This window comes from Diplotaxodon limnothrissa, linkage group LG3 (genome assembly GCF_057381915.1).
Source record: "Diplotaxodon limnothrissa isolate DT_005_m linkage group LG3, D_limnothrissa_male_GT1.1, whole genome shotgun sequence".
In the NCBI taxonomy this organism is placed as follows: domain Eukaryota; kingdom Metazoa; phylum Chordata; class Actinopteri; order Cichliformes; family Cichlidae; genus Diplotaxodon; species Diplotaxodon limnothrissa.
This window is the reverse complement of record NC_140598.1, coordinates 59282394-59309926: the sequence shown is the minus strand read 5'-3', so window position 1 is coordinate 59309926 and position 27533 is coordinate 59282394. Positions and strand designations below refer to the sequence as shown.

The window sequence follows — 27533 nt, the reverse complement described above, 5'->3', positions numbered from 1 at the left end:
TCCCCCCTCAAGGCTAACTACAGTGTTAAAGTACATTTTGTGAAGAACAACAAGGCTGTTTAAATATGTATTTTTAAAGTTACGTGTTCTTAGTTTTACTCCTAAATATGTCTTAAAGTTATTGAAACAAAGGACTTATGCGAATTAATCTGGTCTCCGGGGTCATTTTGCAGTGGTTTGCTTTTTCTCCTTTCTCACTTCTCTGTCAGGTGTAAATGTATTCCATGCACAAACCGCATGAATTTATGCAGCTGTTCCCTTTTGACAGCAACGAAATAGTCAGCTGTAATAATCTGACATGTTTATCAGCACCCCGTTCTGCCTCAGCACATACCACAGCATGCCTAGTAAACATGAATTTATAGCAAAATAATGTGAATATTACGAATCATAATGAGGCATAACTAATCAAATCTGACATCTAAAACCCGTGCACAGTGGAACGGAATGGAGCAGAATAGGAGCGAATGATCTGCGGCGTTTGTGCACGTCTGAGTGTGCATTTCCCCATGCATGCCCTCCACTGTTTTCATTTAGGCAAATTTTCTGTTGAAGGCCATCATTGCCTGTCTCTTGTTGCAGGAGAGCAAACACACATGCACATGTGCATTAAATCACACAAACCTGACATATGCTGCACCAAATGCTGCAGACAGAGTCCCTTTGTGTACACACACTGCACATACCTACTGTAAGCAGCTGATGAGATAGGTGCATGCAGCACAGGGACGCACAGAGGCATACCTAAAGCCTAGTAATGAGATTTGTAATGTGCTTATATCCTTTCTTTCATTCAACAGAGGGATTGAGAGAAGAGAGGGATTAGGCCTGTATTATCACACTCTGTGGAGAGAGGGATGGAGGGAGTGACAGGGCTATGGAAGGAGAAAGGGGTTATGAAAGGAGGACAGAAGGCTCGGGCAGCATATAATCCCTGTATATGGAGAAAATGGTCAAACGGGTGTGGTGACAAGTGAGACACAGATAAATTGATCAAGATATTGGCGAGAAGGGACAATGGGGAAGATATTTAAAGGATTATTGCTATGTAACACTCTCTGATAAGAGAAAAGCAAAGGTCAGTCACATTGGGATATCTCAATTTCACTTTTAAAGATAAGCAGTAAGCAGTTTGGGTCCCACCACACTGAGGAAAGATGGGATGGAAAGTATTCCTGAAAGACATGGCGAGGGTGTTCTGACAGAGCCTGTTAAGTACTCAGAGGCCATTATTTTCTAATTAGGATTTGTAGTCTGAAACGTTCCTTCTGAAGGCTGATTGCTGGTGGTTCATCAATGTTGCAGAAGTACACCTTGTTCCAATTATTATCTGGATTTATTTAATGGAGGACATCTAGAGGTTAATGACCAGATGCCTGTGAGCCCGCTCTAGGAAGGATGACTAATAAAAATGACAGACTATTTTCAAACTCCCCATCGTGCACTGTATTTCCATTTTTGGAATAAAGTGTAGAAGTAGTTTGTTGTACAATATTGTGTTATAGTATACAGGAAAAAACAGAAACATGGACTTAAATCCTTAAAATCCCCTTTTTGTTTTCCTCTGCTTGTTTTTTAACCCGTTTTTATTACCAATCTTCAAACAAAAATGGCTTTCGCTGCTTTTGCTTCTGTTTTAGAGCATTATAATTGGTCTTTGTGAAATTTGAAGATACCTTAGGTGTTGTGTGTATATAGCAAAGTAACTTTATTCACTGGCCATGCAGCTGGTTTTAGGGGGGAAAATGCTTTTCCTGAACTTTACTTCCAGTCAAGTTTTTAACCAGGCTGTGTGTTTATGAATTATTTATAGACAATAATTTGACAGTTACAGCATACCTGACTTTAGTAAAGCACTAATTAGTAGTCCCACCGGATCTGTCAATTAAAATGTTCCGAAACGCAAACAAACACACACAACAGATTTTTTTTTTTGTAGAGAGATGTCAACTTGGAACAAAGGTATGGCATACTGGTTTTATTTTAATTAGGTAATAGTGATGCTCGGGGCACTGTAGCTCAGTCTTATCAGGTCATATTAGCTGCTGTTGTGGAGCAGGAGAAGAATATAAAGGGTACGAGGTATGAAATAACATCAGCCTGAGCAACAGAGAAGGCAAGAAAGCCGGGAACCAGGAGTGAGGTGTTTTCAGTGCAGATGACTGGGTATGTTCGTGTGCAGATTGGTCAAAATCAAGCACAGCAACCCGGGAATTGTATCTCTCTAATAGTTTTTGCACTCGTGTGTGTGTGTGTGTGTGTGTGTGTGTGTGTGTGTGTGTGTGTGTGTGTGTGTGTGTGTGTGTGTGTGTGTGTGTGTGTGTGTGTGTGTAAAATCTACTCCAGAGCCAAATGTTTTCTAGGAAACTGTGGCATGCTATAAGCTCTGCAGTCCCAGAGCACTCGCCCTCATTTTCTCACTGTTCTTTAGATGCGAGGACGTCACAGGTGGTTAAAAACAAAGTTTCTAAGATTTCATTTTTTGTGACAAATGCAACTTTGACAATGAATCATCCAGGCTCCCTTATTCATAGATCTTGATCAGTTCAAACGTCTGTTTTCTGCTTCAGCAGCATGACTTCACAGAGCTCGTCTACTCTGCCAGTGTGAGCTCATTTTGTGTTTCTACGTTAATGTGTTGCTGTGCGTGTGAACAAATGTATTTGTGCTGCTGTGTGTGCATGTGTGTTGCCCATTTTACTTGTGCAGGCCTTAGAGACAATTATAGCACAGATCATTTGTTTTCGGGGATGAGGTACAACAATAAAAGGTCAAGAGCAAGGATAGAGTGAGAGAAGAGAGTGAGAGAAGCAAGGTTGGAGGACATCTAAGCTGGCAGAAAGTACCTCATTAACGAGTGTTTTTGATTGATGATTGTACACAGCACAGCAAAAATAGGTCCAAATTGTGCTTCCAGTATTTTAATACCTTGGGTTGTGCCTGTGTTTAATTGCAAAGCAAAGAGAAAAAGATTAGGATAGAAGGTTGGTTATAGCGGCGTAGAGCCAGGGCTATGTGATGTTTGTTTTGAGGACCACTAAGCTGTAATAAACTGGAAATGCCAGCATTTGTCTGGGGGATTCCACATCAATTTTTATCTCTCCTTGTGGATGATTTTAGCAGTTGTGTTATGTTTCAATGCTGTATGTGACATTATAGTCTTGTGAGCTAACCAGAAACACTTAAACACTGCCAGCATGTCCAACAGTCTTCATCTCGGGTCCCTCTGGGATTAGACCGTGCAAGATTTAAAAAGCACTCTTAATGGATGTGATGCTGTTTTCCTGTTAAGAGTTCATCTGTTAGCTGGAATTTCTGTGTCCCGAAAGACTGAAATATCTCAGTTAATAGATGAGTCACCATCAAAGTCATTGGTGGTACCAAGAGAAGTATACAAACCAAAATTAACCTCAAACTCATTTATGAACACATACTAATTACAAACTGTTAGATGCTCACAAACAAGCCTCAGGCACTAAACATGGTACACGATATACTTGTTAAACATTTATAGCTATTTAGCAAGTATATTGTGGCAGGGAGACACGGTACAGCCTGTACAGGCTGCAAGTCAGGGCTAAATATTGACTGCATTGTCAAATTTGCAAAAGCAGAATTTGCTTTTTTGATCCGAGACCTAAAATCAGGGGCACATTCCAGAAAACGAAGGACTGAGAAGGAGGAGACGTGACGGGCAAACTAGGAACCATCCTAGAAGTTAACTCTAAGCTGGCAACATGTTGTACGAAGCTCTGTCACTTCTGTTTTACTTAAGGTAGCATCTTAGTTTCTATATAAAACCATAGCCGTAGGAATCACTGTCAGCAAGAGCAAACCATTTTCACAAATTGGTGGGTGGTGTGTCTAATAAGCCAGCTGCTGAGCTTATATTCGTGAATTCTTTTATAGCTGATCTCCTGAGCTGTGGGTGATAGGCGCAGCATTGAGAGATGCCATTACCTCATTAGTAGACGTTATGACAACTGCCAGACCTGCTAATGGCACAACTTAAGAGAAAACTCCATGTTCATAGAGTACATGTGCAAACTGTTTACTTGTTAAACGGGTGTAAATCTGTTAACTTGCCACATACTGTCTGTTTTTTAAAGTCGATACACAAAGACTAAAAAGGGGTGCTTACACGTTGTGTCTTTACCCTGTTTGAATCAAATGAAACCCTCTTTGCTCTGCACTGCTATAAGTGCAACCCTGTGATGTGTAAATAATTTTTATTTTACATTTTTCATTACATCAATCCATTTTCAGTTCATAGACGTATTTGCACGACCTTGTGTGGTGGAATAAAAAAAATCTTCAAACATCTGATTAATATTCATCACATAGAGCTATATTATCATTAAAGCTTTTCCTTTTGCCTTCTCTTCAGTGTTGCTCTCCTCATTAACGTGCTCTTTCCCTTTCCCCACTATCAGGTGACCCTCCTGTAGGTTTCCGTGACGTGCTGTTGCGTGATGGTCCTGAAGGATTTGCCAAGGCTGTCCGTGCCCACAAAGGCCTCCTGCTGATGGACACCACATTCAGGGACGCTCACCAGTCTCTCCTGGCTACCAGGGTTCGGACCCATGACCTGAAGAAGATCTCGCCATTTGTCAGCCACAACTTTAGCAACCTTTTTAGCTTGGAGAACTGGGGAGGTAAGCTTCCTGGTCGTCACGTTACGATAAACTCGTCCACTTTTGTTGCCCTTTTCGCCCCTAAAAATGTCCTTTGTATGACGCTGAATGAAGTTAAAAATAACTGAGCTGTAATGTTTGATCTCCCATAGGCAGTAGTGGTTTGCTGGCTATCTAGTTAAACAAAACCTTTCGACCTGCTATTTTATTGCATCTCGTCATCAGTGCCTCTCCTTTCTATTCTCCCCGCACTCCTGCTGTGATCGTCATTCATTGCGTCTCGTACTTTTTCCGGTTTGACCTGTGAAACTTGTGTCACTGAAAACAATCTAATTCTTCCACCTGTTCTTCCAAAACGGAGTCCCCAGCAAGTTCCCTCAATAGACAGTGATTGTACCTTTTGCCTACTCTTCAATGAATAGAGAAAATCACACGTTATTGAAACTTCTTGAAGCGTGCGCAGTCTAATAGTGTCCCTGTATAATATGCAATTACTCTGAAATTGAAGCAAAAATGCGAGCAGCATGTTTGAACAGCTGGCTACGTGACCAATTATCAGCACTTCTTGATAACGGTCCTGTGTGAAGTGCAATTGTTACGAACTGGTTTCAAAGAGTACATTCACCCGTTAGAACACTTAGGGCACACACATTCACAGGAAGGATATGCCCAGAGAAGCTCTCGAGGTTGAAACATTCAATTTAATGCTAAATTATATAGAAAACGACCGTGATTGAGGAGATCAGAAGAACAAAGAAGTAAACAACAAATGCCTTTCGCTATTTCAGGTCCTGTTTTAGTGGCCGGTTGGCTAAATGCTGGTTGAACAGAATGAGGTGGGAAAAAAAGACATGAAAGAGTCTCTGGTGAAAACTCTTTGGAGTTATAAACCCTTTCTGAGATTAAATTCCTCTTGGAAACTGATCATGGTGCACCAGTTAAGGGAAAAGCAATATATTTCATTACTGTGGGAGAGCGCTTTGAGCTGATCTCACATTAAGCAACTGTCTACTTACTTCATGTTTGGACAGATAAAAAGGCTATAGCAAAAGTCAATTACTGAGTAGATATTTCAATAAAAAGGGCTTAAATGCTTCCTGGCTTCCATCACCCGGAATATTGTGGTGTTATTATGAGACTGACCGAAGAAAGAGGATATAAATTCAGTTTGGCTGTGTTTGAGCGGCGCGTTAAACCAAATAGCCTCCTGTCTGCATGTGTCTCATTACACGGTGAAGCTGCTCTTGTTAAGGCACGTAACAACCTTTTTTTTTTTTCTTTATTTAATGTCATTTTTCTGTATTTGGCAACTCAAAGTACATCCACGTTTCCAGCAGAGGCTGTACAAAAATGCTTTTGAGCATCATTTGCAAACATAGCTTTGCTTCTGATGATCCCAACACTATAATGCAGTCGGTTTCTCACTGTGGTTGTGCACAGCCTCGTGGGGCAGTTGTCAAGCCTTTCAGAAGCTCTGGTAAATCCTTTTTTTTAGAAATGGCTTGGACGCGTCTGCACAGAACGTTTCGTGTTCCAGAAATGAGGACGATGTCAAACAGTTGAAAAGAGAAAAGACACAGCATGCTTTGAGGCCATTTTTATGGTCAAACATCGAAGAGAACATCCTTTTCTGAGCAGACAGTTAATGTGGGCTTTAAAAGTCTAAAACATTGACCCATTGGACTGTTTCAAAGCAAGCTGAAGAGCGGAAAGTCTTTGTATAGGTTGAATAGTGTGATGTACATTTAAAAAAGGCCTGGCTACAGCAGTGGCAATTCAAACAATATAGTAAGATCATATAAAGATGTCATTTCCATTTTACACATTGGTTTATTTAGAATGTAGTGATTCTTAAAGGTAGAGTGTGTAATTATGTCTTCCATAAATTAATGCATTCTCATAAATTTAGAATAAATCAGTTAAAAATGCACACAGCAGCAAATCACATCAACAGTTGGCTCTATTATAAGGTAAAGCCCCTACAAAACGGAGAAAACCCCAACAATCAGACGACCCCCTTTGAGGAAGTGCTTTGGCGACAGGGGGAAGGAAAAACTCCCTTTTAACAGGAAGAAACCTCAAACCTCAGATCTGTAATAGCAGATCGCTGAAGTCGGAGGTTGAATGTGGGCTGGGAAAGTTTACACAACTACTGATATTCTGTCAATAAGCTGATATTATGAGCTGAGGAGCGTAAGATTGATTTCTCTCTGTTAAGAAAACTTTTGGCAATCACGTGAATTGGAAGAGAAAGGTAATCTGCTAGTGGGTCCTCTTGAGGCCTCAGTGCTTCCTGCGTGATATGGTTATGAGTCAGAGAAAACTGCACGGTACTTTCTCATAATTATTTAAACACTTAAAGGCAGATTTCATTCTAAAAAGAGACACTCCCCTGAAAGCTTCCTGTAACTTCACCGAGTGTCATCTTCTCCATATTAATTAATGTTGATTAAGCCAGTTTTGCAGTAACGACACAGCGTTTAGAGCGCAATGAAGAATCCGTCACCAAATATTTTGACACAAGATGTTCAGTTTGGTGCTTTTGCTCGAGAGGGGTCAGTGTTGGTTTCAAACCCAACATCAGGATCTTTATTTTTTATTTATTTATTTATTTTTTTCCCCACAGCTTTTCGTTTGAATGCCTCTAAAAATGTGAAACCTCAAAACAAACCTTAAACTGCAGTGATATTTTACTGAGAATTAAGCGACGACTTTACAACCACCTTCGACCATAGCGCTCCTTTTTCGTAGTCAGTCTCATCTTTTGCCATTGAAACCTTTTTCTGATTTGGGGCGGCGATGCCATCCTTTATATGTGCGAGAGGAAAGCAGCGGTAAGACGGCAGCTAGGTGAAAGTTTTCAGGATAGTATCCTCTACCCACCCGTTCATGAAAGGGCGGATACTTCCCAGGACACAGCAGTACAACAAAATACAAATGACTACAGATGGCAATAACAATCCTGTTTTAGCTAAAGTGGTCCTGACTGAAAAGATCTCTGAGGTCACATAAGACTTTATAGAAGCAAGTCACTCACAGGCCAAGTAGTGCGTGCCAAGATGAGTGGATTTCTCTTCAGATAAAATATGTTGCACCTTTTCATCCTCACTGTTTTTAAAATCCAAAGTTCCCAGACTGACTAGTTGCCAGCCTTGTTTCCTCACCTCATATCGATTTAGGGTGGAAAACAAATTGGACTACGTGCAGTTAAAAGGTTGGCTCTAGCACCCACCGTCCCACAGCGGCCGCTTGTAAAAGTACCTCTAAACAGCTCCTTGTAAATCACTTAATAACCACTGGAGAAATGACGACCAGGCCTGCCTTAAGAAGGCGTCCCTGTGCAGTGCACTTTTGTTACAGAGAGATCAGAGGTGAAAAATATTACTCATCTATGCTAAAGCGAGACGATCGTGTGAATATTGAATTCTCTTACCCTTACTTAATGTCCCTATGTAGGAATGTTTTTGTTTTTTTTAACACAGTGGTCTTAGATGGGGAATATTGCTTTCACATGTTTCAGCTGCTTAGAGGCAGAATGAATCATTGAAGAGATTAAGCCTGTGAAAGCCCTTTGAGGATTAAGTCCTTTCCTGATATAGCGTTCCTCCCCACACCAGCAAAGATGCAGTAAAATGAACTGGGTCACATAATGCGTCTATATGGTTTCCTCAACTATTTTACACTTGGGAAATTTATCAGATGGGGACACAAAAAAGTAGATTCTTAATTGCTCTATGCCATCATGCTGCTATTTGGATCTTGTTCATTACACAAGCAGTTGTGTAATCAGGCGTCTCGCAGGTTTTCAGGCATGTAAGCAGTTTGTCGGTACGAGCGGGAGAGAGTTGACTGCACAAAGGTGGCTCGAGCAAACTACAGTAACAAAGTGGAATCTCAGAGGACGTAAAAACTGAATCAATGTTACATCAAGGCCGTATTGCGCGCGCAGGCAAAAACGATAAATGCTGACATTGGTTTATGTAACTCAGTAATTGACATGGATATTAATCATCCTTATGTATAGTTGGATCTATTGGTATTTAAACAATGGTACTTTATTTCCTCTGTATGCCACCACAGTGGATTTTAAATCAGACAATGAAGAAGTGATTGAAGTGCAGACTTTCAGCTTTAATTCAGGGTACTGTAGTACTACAAGAATTTTGATAGAGGGCTTTTTTCTATCTTTTTTTTTTTGTTTGTTTTTGTTTGGTTTTTTTGGGCACACATTCAACTCTGAGTGAAAGCCTTTCTTTCCAAAATACAACCCAAAACAGGCAGGCTGCAACATTTTCCTGCCTAACGTCCTGCGTGTGAGACCAGCTGTCAGTCTTCATTTGCGTTATCAAATTATCAGAGTACATTCTGCCGTCCCAGATGAATTGCTCACCCAGCATCATGTTTTGCTATCTCACGTGCAATGAAACATTCATACTAGTATGTTTAACATCACAGGATTGCTTGAAGTCATTTCCGCTCCAAGCTATTGGTTTAAGAGATGCTGACATTGGTTAAAATCCCCCCCCATCCCAAATCTCTTTAAAAATTATGAAGAGGCGGGTTTTTCCTTGGCAATCCTTACATCTTAGAGTAAGGAACAAGCACTTATACTTGGTATTCTCTCCGTGTCTAAACATATGAGTGTTCAGAAAATGAAATTTAATGATGACAGTGTTGGATCAGCAGAATATCACTGGAGGCTTCAATATTTCTGGCTGATATGATAAACGGGTATGAGATTCGCTAATCTACTCCCCCAGAAAGGGAAATGAGCGGATTGCTATCTCTCCTTTTTGCGTCTACCACTGCAACATTTCTTAGATTTTTAAACTGACTTAAAAAAAAATGAATATGTTTGAATGAACAGTATGTGAAGCTATCATCGGATATTTCATCTGAGCAGCCATTACTGTTTTAAATCTGCATGTGTTTGTGGGTAATGGGAGAAGTTTGAAATATAATTTTTTTGATTTTGAGATCAAAGTCGGGGTGAAAGATGAGAGCTGACGTAAAGTGTAACCTGTGCGTGTCTGTAGGTGCTACCTTTGACGTGGCCATGCGATTCCTATCGGAGTGTCCCTGGAAGAGGCTGCAGGAGCTGAGGGCTTTGATCCCAAATGTCCCGTTTCAGATGCTGCTGAGAGGAGCCAACGCCGTGGGCTACACCAACTACCCTGACAACGCGGTCTTTAAGTGAGTGACGCGCACATTTTCAGATTATTCAGGTTTACTATGAATATGTGTATTCTGAATCCAAATATGTCCATTAATCCAGTGATGAATGCCCCGACATGCACGCATGTCCAGCTTAAGTTGCATTGCCAAAGAGATCTAATGACTATTACAAACCACTGGTGCAGTTTTCAGTATTCAGTCAGTATCCGGTCATCCAGCTTTGGACAGCTCAGCTGACACTTCGTAACACTGGAGCGGCTTTATCGTTTTCCCCATCTGGCTTTTTTTGTTTCTTTCAGCTGTGTTGAATTTAATCAGATTTTCTTAAAGCCACCTGCTGCTCCTTCTGCTTTGTCTGTCATTGTGACATTATTTCAGAAATTTTCTGTCGTTTCTATGGGAACAACATTGTTAACTGTCAGGTTCATGCATGCACTTTTTGTTAAATTATTGAAAATGAAATGTATTGTTGTTCTTGAATAATATCACGCGGAGGTGTTTATTTCTAAGCAAAAAGTACAGCAGAAAGCATTTCTACTCCAGACTTCAAATTTGGATTAAACCCTCCGTCAGACCTGTTCTCACTGATTGTTCAGTGGCATACGTCAGCCTTTTCTCACAGTTTCCCTTCCTTAAGAATGGCTTCTTGACAGCTGCCCTTCCTTTAAGACCATTTCTGTTGAGGCTTCATCAAAAAGTCATTTGACAAACTGATGCGTGTCTCGGTCTTGTCAGGTCTTTGCTGGATTCTTTCCCCCAGTTCTTCAGGACATGACTCTCACATGTTCAGTTGCTGTAGACGATCTTTTAGGAGACTTATTCTTATGCTGTCTGCTTATCCAGTTTCATTAAAATTTTTAAGGCAAGGTGTGCAGACACAACACCAGTTCCTCCCTAAAGTTCCTGTGAAATGGTACGGTCCGAAGACTGAACTGAAAATAAGTAAAAAATCAAAACGATGTCCAACGACAAACTTTCAAAGACCTTCAAAAAGGCTGGAGAAATATTATTAAAGAACATTTTAGAAAGGTGTCTGCTTCTTTGGAGGAAGACATTTTAATCATATTCACATATTTTTCATTCTTTTCTGCTCATGATGTAGTTTGGAATTGAGAAATGATTTCAAAATAACAAAATGTGTTTTCTGTAAACCTTTTGTGAGTTTTGGTTACATCCTTTTGTTACAGAATCATCTTTGTAGATTTTGTTTTGTACACTTGCACAGCCTTTTCCACTCTTTTCCACCTCTGAAAAGTGAATATACTCCCCAATGCTCATATAAAATTTGCACAGCACTCTTACACCACATTGGCTTTTTAAATTTTTAAGAACAGTTGCCTAAGTGTCATATATAATTTAGATTTCCCATATCGATAAAAATTAATCAACATACGATGACACTGTTTCTGACAGCTTTATGAGACGAGCTTCATATTTCATGCTGTTTTCCAACCTTTTCAGCAGTTAGCTTCTTGAAGCTCAAGTTAATGACATTAGGGATGTTTTATAGCTACTTGTGTTTGTAATAATTATGTTATAGCATCTACCCAGCAGTAGTGCGCCTACAAAATAAAAGCTGGACATGTCCAACCTAGCCTTCCAGCACAGTTGCTTCTCCTCTCGATATATCTAATTAGATGCACCGTACGGTGGCTAGCCACAAACCACACAATTTACTCACATTTAATCAGGTCAGTTGGTTGATGTGTTCCTGTTGTCTCTCGGCATGCTTACCGAGGTACACATCATTGATACAGCTGTATATTAGTAATGCACTTAGGGCCATGAATATTGCACTACCTCCACACATGCACCGACACGCCTGCAGTTCTTTTCCAGATGGATTGACAAGCTTACTTTGTTGATTTGCATGAGTAATATATATACAAGCTTACACACCTGCAGTGCATACACAAATATTAGAGCCTGGATCACACAACTACCCTATCCTTACACGTCTACTCTAACCCTCCTTTCCATACACCAATCATTTATCCCCACTCATAACTCCCATTTTTATGCTTCCATTCGTCTCCCTGCATAATACACTTCTTACCTTCCTTTTAACTCCCCCTTTCTTTCTGTTCCTCCTGGTCCTCGTCTCCCTCTTCAGTCTGCGTCCCATAGGGAGAGTGCCATCGAAAATTTGCACATCATTGTGATTAATGACTTTGATCTGTTTGCCCGGCTCCCTTTCCATCCCGCTTACACGCTCACTCCCTCACCCGCAATGTTTTCAGTGCAGCGGCTAACAGCCAAGTGACCTAAGCGTCTTCATTAGCTAAATCAAATCAAAAGAGTAATTCCGTTCTATTTAATTGATTTAAATTCTTTTACAGGGTCATAGTACACTTTGGAGGGAGAGGGATGTGAAATGTTTGCGGCCTAAAGAAATGAAGGGGTCATATGATTGCTTACTAGATTAGGACTTTATGAACTTCTTAACAACAAAACTTATCCTCCTGCATTGCATGAATGATGATCACTTCAGCTCTGAGTTGGATATCTAGGGCAATGCAGTGTTTTTTTTCCATTTGGCGCCAGATAGCATAGACTAGACAGCGCTTTTGTATACATTGTACTGTATTTCTAAATAAAGACTGGACACAGACGTTTGACAGCTAATCCTCTTGTGGCACAAATGAACACACAATGCGTATTTGTTTATTTGCCAAAATAAAAGCTCTCAGTCTGTGTAAATACTGCATTCACAGTAGCACAGCTACAGTACGTACTCACCCCGTTTATGAAAAACCTGATTAAGATACCGAGGCCAAGGCAATAATAGGAGGGATTTGCCACTAGCAGCTCGGATAATGAGGCGGCTATACATTTCTCTCCAGTCATTGTGAGCTCCTGTGGGCTGTGTAAGCGTACTTTTCATGAAAATAGTGGGAATATTGTATTTACTCAGGTACAGCAATATTTATGAGTGCCGATATGGAGACGGATATAAACCGCTTATCCCTACCCGGATGTGCACCATTATCTGGAGTACACTGTGCATGAAGACGAACTCATTATGTATGTGTGAGTGAGACTGTGTGATAATCTCACCGTGTACAGGCAGTCCTGACAGCATCCATGACCTGATTACAATTAACATTTAAAAACACTACAGTTTGTGTGGGTCGACTAACACGATCGCCTCTCCCGCTCCCACCATAAGGTTCTGCGAGGTGGCCAAGGAGAACGGCATGGACATCTTCCGTGTCTTCGATTCTCTGAACTACCTGCCTAACATGGTGCTGGGTATGGAGGCTGCTGGAGCAGCAGGTGGCGTAGTTGAAGCTGCCATCTCCTACACAGGTGACGTGTCTGACCCAATGAGGCAGAAGTACTCTCTGGAATACTATGTCAAACTGGCAGATGAGCTTGTCAAAGCTGGAACTCACATCCTATCTATCAAGGTAAGTAAATAAAAAAAAGACCTGGGAGCGGTTTAGTGCTACTCAACTTTGGCAGCTGCACAGGCCATCTTTTCCTTCCCTCTGAAAATCTAAAGTTTTTGGCACTTGCTTTGCTCCTGTGTGGAAATCCTTGCCAGTTTGCTTCCAGACATAAATAACATAAATAGTATCAGGTGAAGAGCTTTTATGAAGGCTTTCATCTTCAGATGCACACATGCTCTCTTCTTACACCAGCAGTTGTATGTGTAAGTTCTGTACATCATGATTGGAGCTTAAACTACAAACTAAACCTTGTCTAGCTGTATAACATGGGTGGTGTACAGTTCAACTAGCACTTGAATGCAAATATCTTTTGTGTTGATGGTAAAGCTCCTTTGGCTTGACTAATTCGAGAACTTGAAAACTGACCAATATTTCATCATGTGAGCAAACTGTAATATTCTGCATCTACAGTACTGATCTTTTTCTGATGCTGTTACATTTGGTGCCATTAGTATGGAAATTAATGTTTAATATCCAGCCATCAATAACCAGTGTCCACGGCATACACACCTCGCACATGGATTTAAAGTGACACATTGAGTTACTCTCACAAGTGAACTGTTGAACGCAGCTGAAGGTTTTCAGCTTGCTTCAATTAAATTAACTTGTATATTTGAGCTTCTTATCTAAATGAATAGACTGATAATGCTCACAATGAATTAATTTCTTCATTCAGGCATGACCAAATATTTTTAAACGTGAAATGATAAACTCGCACTCTGCCACAGTGTGCACCATCACACGCAGCTGTGACAATCTCATAAAAAGCTGGCAGAGCTAATGAGGTTAACTTTTAAAGGAGGAAACCGGCATGTATAATAATTTCTTGAAGTGCAATGATCATCAAAGGGAGCACAACTAAACATCTAAGCTCTGCCTGCGATTTGTATTAATATCAGTTATAATTTACACTTCATAATGAGTGTAGAAAATGTGACTCTTCGTTCTGTTGTGCTAATGAGTGCGTTGCATGTATTCCTCAGACCTATAACCTTTCTCCCCTCCATCTCCCACCAGGATATGGCCGGCCTGCTGAAGCCAGAAGCCAGTAAGCTTCTGATCAGCGCTCTGAGGGACCGCTTCCCAGACGTACCCATCCATGTGCACACGCACGACACAGCTGGAGCTGGTGTTGCTGCCATGCTGGCCTGCGCTGAAGCTGGTGCTGATGTAGTTGATGTGGCGGTACGTATTTAACATGTTTCTTCTATGAGACTTAATAAAGTGGGACTTCTCCATAACTTTGATTTAAAATTGATATCAGGGTCATTATAGGATGCTTGCCATATGGCGAGTGCTAACTGCTATTCGACAAATAATGAGAAAATAATTATTTCAGTCTACACGCCAGTTATCCTCACAACATGAACAAACATTAATTTTCTACCAGTTCCTGCAGTTTGCATTGTGAAATGTCACTGAAATTAAGATGGAACTGTTGCTGAAGCCAGGATCATTTTCCTTACTGCGATCACTGACGCATGCTGCCAGCATGGGCAGATTCATTATAACAATTGGCTACTATTTGCTGTTTGTGCTGTTCAGTTCCTTGTAACACCGTATGCAACAACTGATTGCCCACCATGGATCGGTTAAACGCCCACTCAGCATTTGTATTCATTGGTTTATCTGTCAATTGCAATAAAGTGTGCTAAAATTACTTTTTCTTTGTGCTTTCATCAGGCATAACGTTTTGACCACTGATAGGGGAAGTGAATAAATCTGATTATCTCTTCATTACGGCCACTGTAGGTGGATGGAATATATTACAGAACAAGTGAACATTTTTTCCTCTAAGTTGATGTTAGAAGCATAAAAAATGGACAAGCATAAGGAGTTGATTGAGTTTGACAAGGACTGAAGTGTGATGGCTAGACTGGGTGTTGACTCGGTCAGAGCATCTCCAAAACTGCAGCTCTTGTGGGATGGTCCCGGTCTGCAGTTGTTAGTATCTATCAGAAAGGAAGCAACTGTGGTGACGGGCGGTCAAGGCTTAGTGATGCACGTGGGGATTGGCCCATGTGGTTCGATCCAACAGATGAGCTCAAAGTGCTGAAGAAGTTAATGTTGGTTCTGATAGAAATGTAGAATACAACATGAGCAGAGGAGCATCAGTACTGTACCATGGAGCAATGAAACGGTTTGGTTTAATGACTCGCGTTTTCTTTTACATCACATGGATGGACCCGGTGCTTGTGTCACTTACATGGGGAACACCTGACACCAGGATAGACTATGGGAAGAAGTCAAGCTGGCAGTGTGATGCTTCAGGCAATATTCACATGGAAAACTTTTGGTCCAGCCATTCATTATGGATCTTACTTTGATACATGCAACCTAGCTAAGTGTTGCTGTAGGCATGTACACCCTGATGGCTGAGGCTAATGTGCACTGCTGCAAAGCAAAAAATGGTTCGGCAACAGTTTGAGGAGTACAACAGAGTTTGAGGCGTTGACTTGGCCTCCAAATTCTCAAGATCTCAGTCCAGTCGAGCATCTGTGGGATGTGCTGGACAAACTAGTCCAATCCATAGAGGCTTGACAGCTTACACGACCACAGCACACCTTCAGAGGTCCAGTGGAGTCTGTGCCTCAACAGCTCAGGGCTGTTTTGGCAGCAAAACTGGGGTCAATACAATATTGGTCAGGTGGCCATAACGCTGCCTGGTCAGTGTAATTAGCTGAAGACTTTGGGAAGGACTACATGTACAGGCGATCTACAAAGGTCATGAATTAGGTTTTCGGTCAAACAGTATTCATATTGATTGTTTCTCTCTAGGTTGACTCCATGGCTGGGATGACCTCCCAGCCCAGCATGGGAGCCATGGTTGCCTGCACCAAGGGGACCAAGCTTGACACTGGTATGTCACACACTCATTAGCCTCTCAGGTCAGTTGTTTAAAAAAAAATAAAGTCATATAAAGAATTACAATTATTTTTGGCCAAAGGAGCACTAGTAAGTATTGCGATGAGTAACTAAATGTTTAAAACTACACCTGCAGCTTGGAATTGTTAATGAGATCAAGCTCAGAATACATTTTTGAGTGTCCTGCTTCAGAGGAGGAAAGGCATTGATCAACAAATCGATGCATGAGTCAAAGTCAGGCAGACCTGTGTGTTCTGCTCAGTGATAATGTACAGTACACAGTCGATTGTTAGAGGGCGATGTAAAGAAAAGGAGACAGCAAATAGAAGGAAACCACTGTGGTCAATAAAAAACTCCTCCTCTGATCCATAAGATAAATGGTTCACATGGTTTCATAAACAATATCAGCAGTAGCCATTATTAAGGTGGTCGTATTTCATAAGTTTGCTAAAAGTTGAAACCTGATGTGCAGCACAAGCACATCAGGAGCATCCTTGGAGCGTTTCAAGGGTTTAAGGTTCTCTGAAAATGTCTTAATGTCACACTTAGTGACTGATTTGCTTTCCCAAACAGCATCGTACCAGATATCTTGTTGTTGGCCTTTGTATTGTGCATTATGTTATATTCTCCCACACCTCTGATCAGCGACTGGGCTCGGTGACCTCCCACAGCGAGGGCAGCAGAAAAGATGTGTTAGCGCACTCAGTCGTAAAACTTCTGTTTAAAAATTGAAGGGAAACGAATCGGGTTAAAGGAATTAAAAGTGATGTGGAGTTTGCTGCTCAGTTATGTGGAGTAATGCTGTTGGGAATACTGACTCAGCTCTGCTAACCAGATGTGATAGCTCATTTCCATTACTCAGAACCTTAAAATGCCCAGCTAATTTTGTTTACATGATATGCATACTGCACACTGTCAGCTGTCCTTAACATAAGAAGTTTGGCACTGTAGGGTAAATTATTGGCGATTATGTTTTAAATAGACTGGCGTAGTCGCCCTGATATTCTGTGACACACTATTTTCTATCGCCTGTTTTTTGCCGTGTGGTGATTGTCCTTAGTTTTATCATTGATCGCTTGGCATAGACTCTTATGTAGCCCCATTGCAGTTATCCTCAAGCACAGACTCCTCAGTCTGTGGTGATACACACATGTGCATCCCTGCTTTGCATATTTATTGGTGTATTCTCAGACGTGGTCTGAAGAGGGTTCTGCAGTTCCTGTCGTGAATAAAATCACTTTTTGTTAAACTGATGCAGAATCTAGCAAGCCTTAGTTTGTTTTACATGGTTACATCAGTGCTTAACATTTAAAGTAATTAACCCGTACATGAGAAAAATCCCACCTTAAACTGTTAGTTTAGAAAATGTATTAGACCATATCATAAAACCATGAAAGCATAAATATAGAAAAATAGTTTAAAACTTAAAAACATATTATTTATTAGGGCAATAACAGGCTTGGTTCACATTTTTACACCCAAACTCGAGTCGGCACGCTGGACCTTAATCAAGCATAACATTTACTAAAACACATTTTTCTTATTTTTCTATTGAGAAATGCAAGTAAATGACTGTCACTTGGCATCTTAATCAGAAGTAGTAATGTGCTTTTTCCATTTTTTCCATTTTAGAAATTTGTAACACATTTTGAAAACTGATAGAAAACAATAATTATAATAATTTCAGCCATAAAAATATAATTTCAGTTAACGAACTTGCACATTCTGGTGGATTAACCATTAGAGAAACATCAAAAACTAAATTTGTATATCGTGGTGATATCACATCACAGTACTTCTGTAGTGCTGGGCACATTAGGCTGGGTTAAAGCACAAGTCATTTCCACTTTTGAGAGACTAAAAAACGTCTTAAGCGTAATTACAGTGCAGCTGCAGTGGTTTCAGAAAATGATGGTGAACCACGGGTGTTGGTGGTGTTTGTACCTGAAGGAGTCCTTCAAAGTGAATGAGCTGCTTTGCTTGGCTTATTGTTTCTGCAGCAAAATGCAATGATCACTCACATTTAAAACCCTTTCATAGAAGAGGAAGTGATTTTTGTTCATAAAGCAACGTAGTAGCAGAGCCATTTGGACGTGCTGTGTTCGCAGCATAATGTGTGGCTTGAGCCATGAAGGAAAATCTGTTTGCATCGTTGCTGCTCACTCAGTACTCATTTAACCCACAGCTGGATGCAACAGGTTCTTGGACTCGATTAGGAAACATTGTAGAGCACGACATAAATGTTTCAGTGAAAGAAATTTTGTCGCAGTCCGGTTTAATGACACAATATCAATTTGTGAGCATAAAGTACCAAAAAAATGGGAACAGAAAGACAAGGTCATTACTCAAAAGCCAGAATTTTTCAAGTCTCTCAGGTTATTCATGGAATTTCAATTTGCAGACTGTCTCACACACATTTGTGCACACTTGTGCTCTATCCTGTATCCTGGGGTGACCCTGGTAAATGCATTATGCATACAGCTCCCTCTCACATCCAGCTTCTTTTATACCTGTCATCTTGGCCTCGTGTCTTCTTTTCATCACCGCGTGATTTTTGTGCCTCTCTCCCTTTCCCTCTCTGTTTGCCCATCTTACTACATTTGTAATCAAGAAAAGCACTGTCTGACACTTCCATACCTCACTGACCCTAGTCTGTTTACTGCTTCTCTCCCAGCTTTCTTCCATCTCTCTTTCAAAGCAATAATCAGTGCAGTGTAGTGTGCGCTGCCTATTCGATCTCCCACCCTCTCTCTGCTCTTATGCCTTTTCCTTTTACGCCCCCTGCTTTTACATTGTCTTCCCTCGTCATCCTCCTCTTCCTTCTTTCTCAATCTGCGACAAACCAATTAACTGCACTTTCCATGCCTCCAACTCCCCCTCTGCTTGTCCTTTCCCTTCGTCTCCCTCAAAATCTCTCTTGGTATCTCCTTCTCCCAGAGAAATGGCAAAGCATTGGCTCTGTGGTTAATTTGTTTGTCTTCATGCTGTCTCTTTGTTTATGCAGTAAGCCGCGACGTGCGTACATACCCATGCGTTTTAAAAGTCATACATATTCACACATAGTTATGCAGCTGAATGATGACACATATTAAAATGGTCCTCATGTTTATTTGACACTGCATTTACTGCCTTCTCTTGTGCATCATGCTTGGATTTAATTGATAAAATATTTAGTAACAAATGGCAGACGCTCTGCTCAGAGGTTATACGTTAACTGTGTAGACGGTCAAACCCTACACACTCACAGCTGAACCCAGACAAACGTTTGAGCAGAGGCATTAAATGTATCCAACCTGTTACATCTACCCTTGTATTTGGGTTTTTTCTCCCACAATGTTATTGTGTCTTCGTCTCATCAGCCTCTGGTGTGTGCGTGCTACAACTGTGTATATGTGTGTCAGTCTACAAAACGTGTGTATAGATTAATGAAAGCAGAAGTATGCGTCTGTCTGTTTGTATCCTCTGTTAGTGATTTTGTGCTGCTAATGAGCTGAATATTGATGGCAGTTCGTCACTACCAAGCAGCCATCTGTGTGAGTGATCTATGGACATGTGTGTTCCCATGGGTGCCTAAAAGGGGGGAACAAGTGAAGCAAACGAATCCACACTATTCAATTATGGAAAAAGCTTGTCCTATCATCCTTTGTGTTCTAATTATAGATTTATCGTCATACGGTTGCGTGTGTGTCGGATTTATTTACAAGGATCTGTGTACAAAAGGAGCAAGGGGTGAGCAGATGAAGATTTGTGTCTGATTCTCAGTTTACTATTGAATAAAATTAATTGCAAAGTTAATCTTAGATTGAATGTTTATTATTTCAGACTAATTCAAAGTCATTTAGACTTTCAGACCATTTTTTTCCTTAATTGTCTTTAGAGTACCAGGGGCATTAGTTTGATCATACGGCAGCTGAAGCTGGTTGTTTGCTTGCTATTGAAGTCGCAGGCTGGCTTGAGTTAGAGCACCTCTCTCCAGGTTGGGCAGTCATCATTGGGACTTTTACTGGGAATGAAGCACATCTGCAGATTTCAATTTGTAGGGGTCTTTTAGACAGTCTGGCTGGAGTCGACTGAGCAGGTTCTGCAGGACAGAGCCAGATGATGTTGGCACACAGCAGGAAGCAGCTGCTGCTGCTGCTGTTGATTTAGACTCTGAATTGTTTTATTTGAACTACACCAGGCTTCAGAAATGTAACTTATTCCAAAATACACAAAAGATTTAGGTGCCGCATTAAGCAAAAATTAAACTAGATGAAGAAATCTTGATTAACTTAAACCTGGTAAGTCCAAATAAAGTCAATTGTGTGAATAAAATGCTTTAAAGTAGTTGAAGAAAAATGGTATTACTATGGGAAGAAGGCAAGCTGGCTAAAGTATTAACAGTAAAAGCAAGAGAGTGCGAAGTAGGAGCTAAGATAACAAAAGAATAATATGATATAAGAGAGGGAGCAAGTCGGTCGTGATCAATTGTTTTATCACACCGGTCTGGTTGAAGTGTGTTTCAGGGGTTTTGCACCGTTGTTGGACTTGACACCCTGAATCCTTTCAGAAATATCTTTTTTCTATTATTAGTTTAATTCTGTTTAGAATAAACCACAGTGTTGACCAAAGAAACTGAAAGGCCATTGACATAGTGTAATTCAGTCATTGTGTTACTTACTGACTGAATAATGTGTCATGCAATGTGTCATGTGTTCAGCTGTGGCTCGCCAGTCGGCCTTGTTAGACCATTTAATAATTTGTGAGCTCCTGTTCCTTACAAATAAATATAGAGGGACAACAGAAGAGCAATCAAATCATCATAGTTTTGTCAATGTGGAAATGAGTTTCCTCAGATATGGCAGACCGTTGTCCTTTTTTTGCACACAGCTTCGGTTTATCTTATTCCAAGATTATAAGACTGAACACCTTCCGCAGTCTTTCACTTAATGGACCCGACCTCTTGTGCATGAGTAAATTTTTTTAAAGTTGCTGATGATATGTTTTGTTTTGGATATGTTTAATTAAAGACGGGACTCATCACACCATTTATTAAAACCATCAAGGACTGGGCCATGGGTGGTCTCGTTATCCTGAAGCTGTCTAACAATAACAGTCATGTGCATACTTTTAAAAGGGTCCCGTTTTCATACCTTTTAGGCAAGCAAATGGTTACAGATGCCAAATTAACCGCTTTTATAGGAAAATTAGCGTTTTCTTCAGTAAAGTAAATGCAGGTTTATGGCAGCGGGGTGAGAGAGAGGGGTGTGTGAGAGTGAGACAAAGACGTGTAGAAGATCTTCAAAACATCTCCAGAGTTGTTGAAGATGTTTTCAAGAACTGTAGAAATGACACACAAGATTCTCTTATATTGAATGGTTCATTCTCGTTGAATATGACGCCACTAAGATGTTCTTAGTTCTTTAAATGTTTTGCAACAAACGGTGTCATTGTTCAACTCTTACTGCAGATTATCTTCATCCCCCCAAATTCCACTGAGACTCGGATTCGGCGTGTGTAAACCTGTCCACTTGCTGACACTTTAAATGAAATGTTAGCTTGTAAGATGATGTTTTGACCTTTCATTATCTCCTTATTTCAGCTTATAACTCAGTCACATATCATTTGTTTATTTTTAAACAATATCAAGTGTCACACCGTGTTTGGGAATTAATTCAAACCAGTTTAAAAAATCGTTTTCAATCACTATTTGAGTTGATTAGGTCAAAGCCTTAGTAGTCAAACATCATTCTTTGGCGGTCACAGTCTGTTAATCCCCTGCAGTGTGACAGAAGTGAGAAATGTGCCATTTAGCATAATTGCAATTAAGACTTGGAAAAAGAGCAGACGGGCTAACACGTGCATTAACTTGCTTGGTGTAGAGTGGCCTACCAGACTTTAGGTTAGCTGAGATTACAATTCTACTGTTGGTTAAATACTAAACCAGTTAAATCAGTGTTAGCTGAGTTTGCTCACTGAGTCTTATTTAATAAAACATGATGTTAATTATAAGATAAGATAGAACTTTATTAATCCCTCGGGTGGGTTCCTCTGGGAAATTCGATTTCCAAAAAAGCACAGCACCGACAGAAGTTACAGAGTTATACACACACACATATATATAAATACAGAGACAATATAAATAAAATATACGAAGGGGATAAATAGAATAAATAGGAATAAAAATAAAAATACAAGTGAATTGCACATTTCAAGTATTGAGTCTATTGCACCGTTGACTATTTACAAAAGTATTGCACAAGGTATTGTACAGTGAGGTGAAGAGGCACTACAGCTTAGTTGTTCCCTCCTTTGTCCTCCTGTTTCCCCTCCCTCTCCCCTCCAGAGAGGAGTTAAACAGTCTGATGGCGTGTGGGACAAAGGAGTTTTTAAGTCTGTTAGTTCTTGTCTTGGGGAGAAGCAACCTGTCACTGAACAGACTCTTCTGGTTGTTAATGGCCGTGTGCAGAGGATGCCCAGCATTGTCCATAATGTCCATCAGTTTCTTTAATGTCCTTTTCTCTGCCACTGTCACCAGAGTGTCCAGCTTCATGCCGACCACAGAGCTAGCCCTCCTGATCAGTTTCTCCAGCCTGGATGAGTCCTTCTTTGCTGTGCTGCTCCCCCAGCACACCACAGCATAGAAAAGTACTCCAGCAACCACCGACTGGTAAAACATCCTCAGGAGCATTGTGGTTACATTCATGTCAGAAGTTATGATAAAGGAGGTTATGTTTTGGGGTCATAGCCCTTACCCATGACCTCCGGTTCCAAAAAGCTAAGAGCTCAGGGACCCCCTCTCTTCTCACGCCCAGATCTCACACTGACAGGAAGTGATTGAATTACCATGGTTACAGGGCATTCCTCTTTGATGTATCCACAGTTTTAAATCGGTGGACTTAAAATTAGGTGGTTTAAAGTTGCAAATGTCTCTTTGTCCATCAGCTAAAAGCCCCCACACATATAAAGTTGAGTGTGGCGGCTCAGCTGCAGCTGATTTTAGGGAGGAGCTAAAGATTCGCCCACGGTGACCTTTGAATCAGACTCAGCTGCCGAACATGCCCCCACACTGTATTAATCCAAACTATAATTTCACAACAGAAGCATAAATGAAAGATTAAAAATAAGTGTTCACAAAGAGAAGAAAATTGACCCAATTACTGCCTGACTTGGCAGACAGTTGAATTTGAGGAGCAACAACATGCACATTAATATCACATTAATTTCACAGTAGCTCCATTTACCCGCCAAGATCAGTGGAGGCACGCAAACACTTTGGAGTATGTACTCCTTCAATCTAAAAAGTACAAGCTTGTCTCTGTTATTGAAGTAATAAGTTTGGCTCGTTAATATGGCTGATTTTTGTCATCATTAGCCAAAAGCTCAGTGTACTGCCATTTCTGTCATGGTATTAAAGCAGTTGCAAGGTAAGCTGCTTTAACACACCTTAAGTGGCAGCAACAAATGCTGTTTTAGTTTTTTTTTTTAAAGATCTCAAAATATCCGAGGGATTTAACAAGCAGCTTTGATGTAGCAAAGACTAGATTAAAATACAGAGTGACTTTTCCAGCATGCTTACAGGCTCAGAGTACAATTTACACAATAGGTAAACTAGATATTATCCTGTAATACACCTTCCAGAAGACATGAGCTGCTGCTTGTGCTGCAGAATAGTTTGTTGAAAGTACATTATAAAAACTACAGGCTGATACTGTGTTATTGATAGAGGAGGGAAAGAGACTACATAGAAACCTACCAAGCAGGCACATCTCCTCTTCACACGATGTTCTCTATTTGATGGTACTCTGCTGTATGTGATGCAGACAGCTGAGAGTAGGAATCGGCACACTGTGGTGTCATTGGAGATGTATTCAAACATACCTGATTGGTGTGTGTTAACAACAGTTTAGCACACTGCTCAGTTTAACATGCTGCTTATTTTTTTTGCATTAGCATCAGCATCATAAGCCCACAATTGACTAGTCGGCACAGTGCGCATGTTGTCAATATGACTAATTCAGATAAATGGCAGGCTCCCATGGCTTCACTAACGGTTCATCTGTATTTATAGACCGTATCACAATGTAAGCTAAATCTGGTGATTGCTACTTTACATGAAGACAACAGTATTGTCGTTTAATGCTGAATGCATTTAATCCCATCAGCCAATTCATATGCTGTGCTATTACTGGGTTGGACGTGATCACACAGATTTGTCAGCGATATATATTCATGATGGGAATCTCCTGTTCCAGCACATCTTAAAGGTGCTCTGAGATCTATGACTCTGGAGGCTATTTGAGAGTATTGTGACAATCCACCGTATCCTGCTAAAAGGAGTCATCAGGAGATGGTCAGTAGCAATGCTCGGGTAGGCTGTGGCATTTAAAAAGATCATCCATTGCTTTTCATATCTTCTGTTTGGTGACTCTGCTGAGAATTGTAGCCTCTGTTTCCTATACTGAGCTGATACAAGTTTCTGTTGCCGTAGCCCATCTGCTTTGAGGTTCAACATGTTGTGCACTCGGAGATGCCCTTCTACATACCTCGGTTATAACAAGTGGTTATTTGAGTTTGTTTCCTTCCTATCAGCTCAAAGCAGTCTGGCCCTTCTCCTGACCTCTGCCATCAACAAAACATTTTCACCCAGAGAACTGCTGCTTGCCGGATATTTGCTTTTTTTCCAGACAGTTCTGTGTAAACCCTAGAAAAAGGTGATAGTTTGACAAAATTTCAGTAGAAATCCAGTTTGTGAAATGCTCACATCAGTCTGACACCAACAACCATAGCACATTCAAAGTCGCTGAACTCACCTTGTTGCCATTCTGATGCTCCGTTTGAACTTTGACACTTTGGTCTGAGTGCATTTAAGTGCTGCCTTGTGATCTGCTGATTAGATATTTGCATTAACATATAATTTAACAGGTTTAGACGGGGCAGGCGAGTGTAAGTAACCCCTAAGATTACAAACTCAAATTTCTGCTCAGGGTCTCTATCTCTAGTGACATGCTTTAGTTTTCTATATTAAAAGACCTCAAACATCAAAATATCTTTGCTTTTGTTTTTGCCCCATGTGACATTTAAGTGTAAAGTAATTTTCAGTTCAAGTCACATAACTGTGTGCACTGAGCACAGATTTGATGTCAGTTTATTGTCCTGTTTTGCAGGCATCGCTCTGGAGAAGGTGTTTGACTACAGTGAATACTGGGAAGTAGCCAGAGGCTTGTATGCTCCGTTTGATTGCACTGCCACCATGAAATCTGGCAATGCCGACGTGTATGAGAATGAGATACCCGGGGGACAGTACACCAACCTTCACTTCCAGGTACAGTTAAATGCTGCTGTTTTGTTTTTGCCTGTCAGTGGATTATTTCGAGGCTAAAAACATTAGGTTACTGCATTGTACGAATCCAATTCCAAAATTTGCGACTGGTACGATGAACTGCGTTCACGCTGTGCCTGTTTTCTAATGCGCTGACACCTGAGGTCCCAAAGATCACGCGTATCCAGTACTGATTTTCAGCCCTTGCATTCTGTTGTCATTTACATTTTACACAGCGTCCCAGTGTTTTGTAACTGGGTTTGTATCTGGTTAACTTAAAATGGAGAAACAGGTTCTCTGTGTCTATTAGCTCAATAAAACATCATCTGTTTCAGTCACTGTTGTTAACATGGTTGTGCTTAAAGTTCAAAGCTCAGAAACTTGAGTAAAAGCTGCTTATTCCAGTGTTTGTGAATGCTGTGCCAAAATACAAGCAAGACTCTGCAGCGTTTGTGCTGTTAGAGTCACACTGAAAAATTTAAGAGATCATTTCAAAGTGATTTAAACCGCAGGACCGTCGCTGTAGAATTCTTCCCAAGTGTTCAGCTGCAGGACTGGCTTGTCCAGCATTCCTTGATTTTTCTCTTAAATTGGTTGTAATGAAAAGAAAAGCTTACTCCGTTCATTGGTCTATTGCAGGCTCACAGTATGGGACTGGGCAACAAGTTCAAGGAGGTGAAGAAGGCCTACGCAGAGGCCAACAAACTACTTGGAGACCTTATTAAGGTGAGACATGGACACGGAGCGTCCCAGCTTGCTCTTTATTTTCATGAGCAAGCACCAGCACAACAAAGATGCATTTGGAGTCAGTGATGATAGTGGCCTCAACACCCAGCTGCAGTAACTGATGCCAGAAAGTCCTAATTTAACTTGGCAGATAAGAGTATATTAGAAAGTCCTTGATTTAGGAGCATCAGCTGTGTTGGTTTACATTATCTTCTTAAACAGAGCCGTATAAATGGGTTTGGGGAAATGAGTAGAATGCACAAGGTCGGGCACATTTGCAGCGTTAATGATGTTTTACTTTGTAATATTATGTCTGACTTGGGTCACGTGAATTTCCTGCTGAAAGCACAATTAGAAATGAGTTTTCCATATTCTTTCATCAGCCTGGCTCTCACTGACTCAGTCTGCCAAGCCGCCCCTCTTTCCTGGCTTGGCTGAGCAAAACAATCCCAGATTAAGTTAGGTGCGTTCACTGTTCTGTGCAGTCTGAATTCACTTTCAGTGCAGCAGTATATTTGGCTTTCCTCAGCTCCCTTTTCCTCCGAGTAATTTTGTTGTGTGCCTAACTTTTTATAGCTTTGTCACTTCCCTTGCTAGACTTGCTTATCTTTTCCCGGCTAGTCTACATTAGGCTCATTTATTCTCTCATTAACCAGGTGGATTTAACGTAACTTCAGCCATCACTAATTGTAGTCACGGACAGGGAGCTCTGCTGGAACGCTGTCATTCTGTGCCTAGGCTGACCTCCTGCCTGCTTCTTGTTTATCTTTCATTAATTACTATGTTTTTCACATTTCTTTTTCTCTCCCTGTAATTATTTTGTTCTTTCTTTTGCATTTTCTTTCATTATCGAGCCACCCTCTCACGTTCCTTCTGTTCTCCATTCCACATGCTGCTTTCTGCATTTATTCTCAGCCATCTCTTTATTTTGCTTTTTCTTACCTTAGACATGCTCCCATGGATTCCCCATTATTTTATCACCACCTTCTCTCTTTCTTTAGGTCTCTCAATTTTCCCTCTCTGGTCCCTTTTCTCTCCCCCTTTATGTTTTCCTCATCAATCCCCTACCCCTCTGCCCATGCCTCTCTATCAATTCAATTAAGACTCTGTGGGCTTCACTGCACAAGCCAATGTTGGCTTAATGTGCCTACGGGCCCTGCTATGCTCTCCGTTGTATCCTGTTAGCTCGACAATGGCTGTCTCTCTCACACTGCTGGTTTGTCGATAAGGGAGAAGGAGTGCGCTTGTCAGATATAGACATGGAGTACACACACCACATACTGCACTGGCAGTAAGCAGTGCACCTAAAGTATATGCCCACACGCACCACGGCGAAGCCCATATCTTTGAAGTTTAGTGCCGTCAGTGAAGGATAAATGG

General features: G+C 40.8%; 1 protein-coding gene across 1 annotated transcript in view; it reads left to right on the top strand.

Annotated features, from left to right (window-relative positions):
* Window positions 1-27533, top strand: part of pcxb (pyruvate carboxylase b) — a 313827-nt gene that overhangs the window by 261207 nt on the left and 25087 nt on the right. Inside the window, exons 15-21 of the mRNA XM_085349662.1 lie at window positions 4434-4655; window positions 9671-9827; window positions 12979-13219; window positions 14279-14446; window positions 16040-16121; window positions 25273-25430; window positions 26067-26153. Of these exons, the coding sequence (XP_085205788.1) occupies window positions 4434-4655; window positions 9671-9827; window positions 12979-13219; window positions 14279-14446; window positions 16040-16121; window positions 25273-25430; window positions 26067-26153 (1115 nt within the window). The remainder of the gene's footprint in view (window positions 1-4433; window positions 4656-9670; window positions 9828-12978; window positions 13220-14278; window positions 14447-16039; window positions 16122-25272; window positions 25431-26066; window positions 26154-27533) is intronic.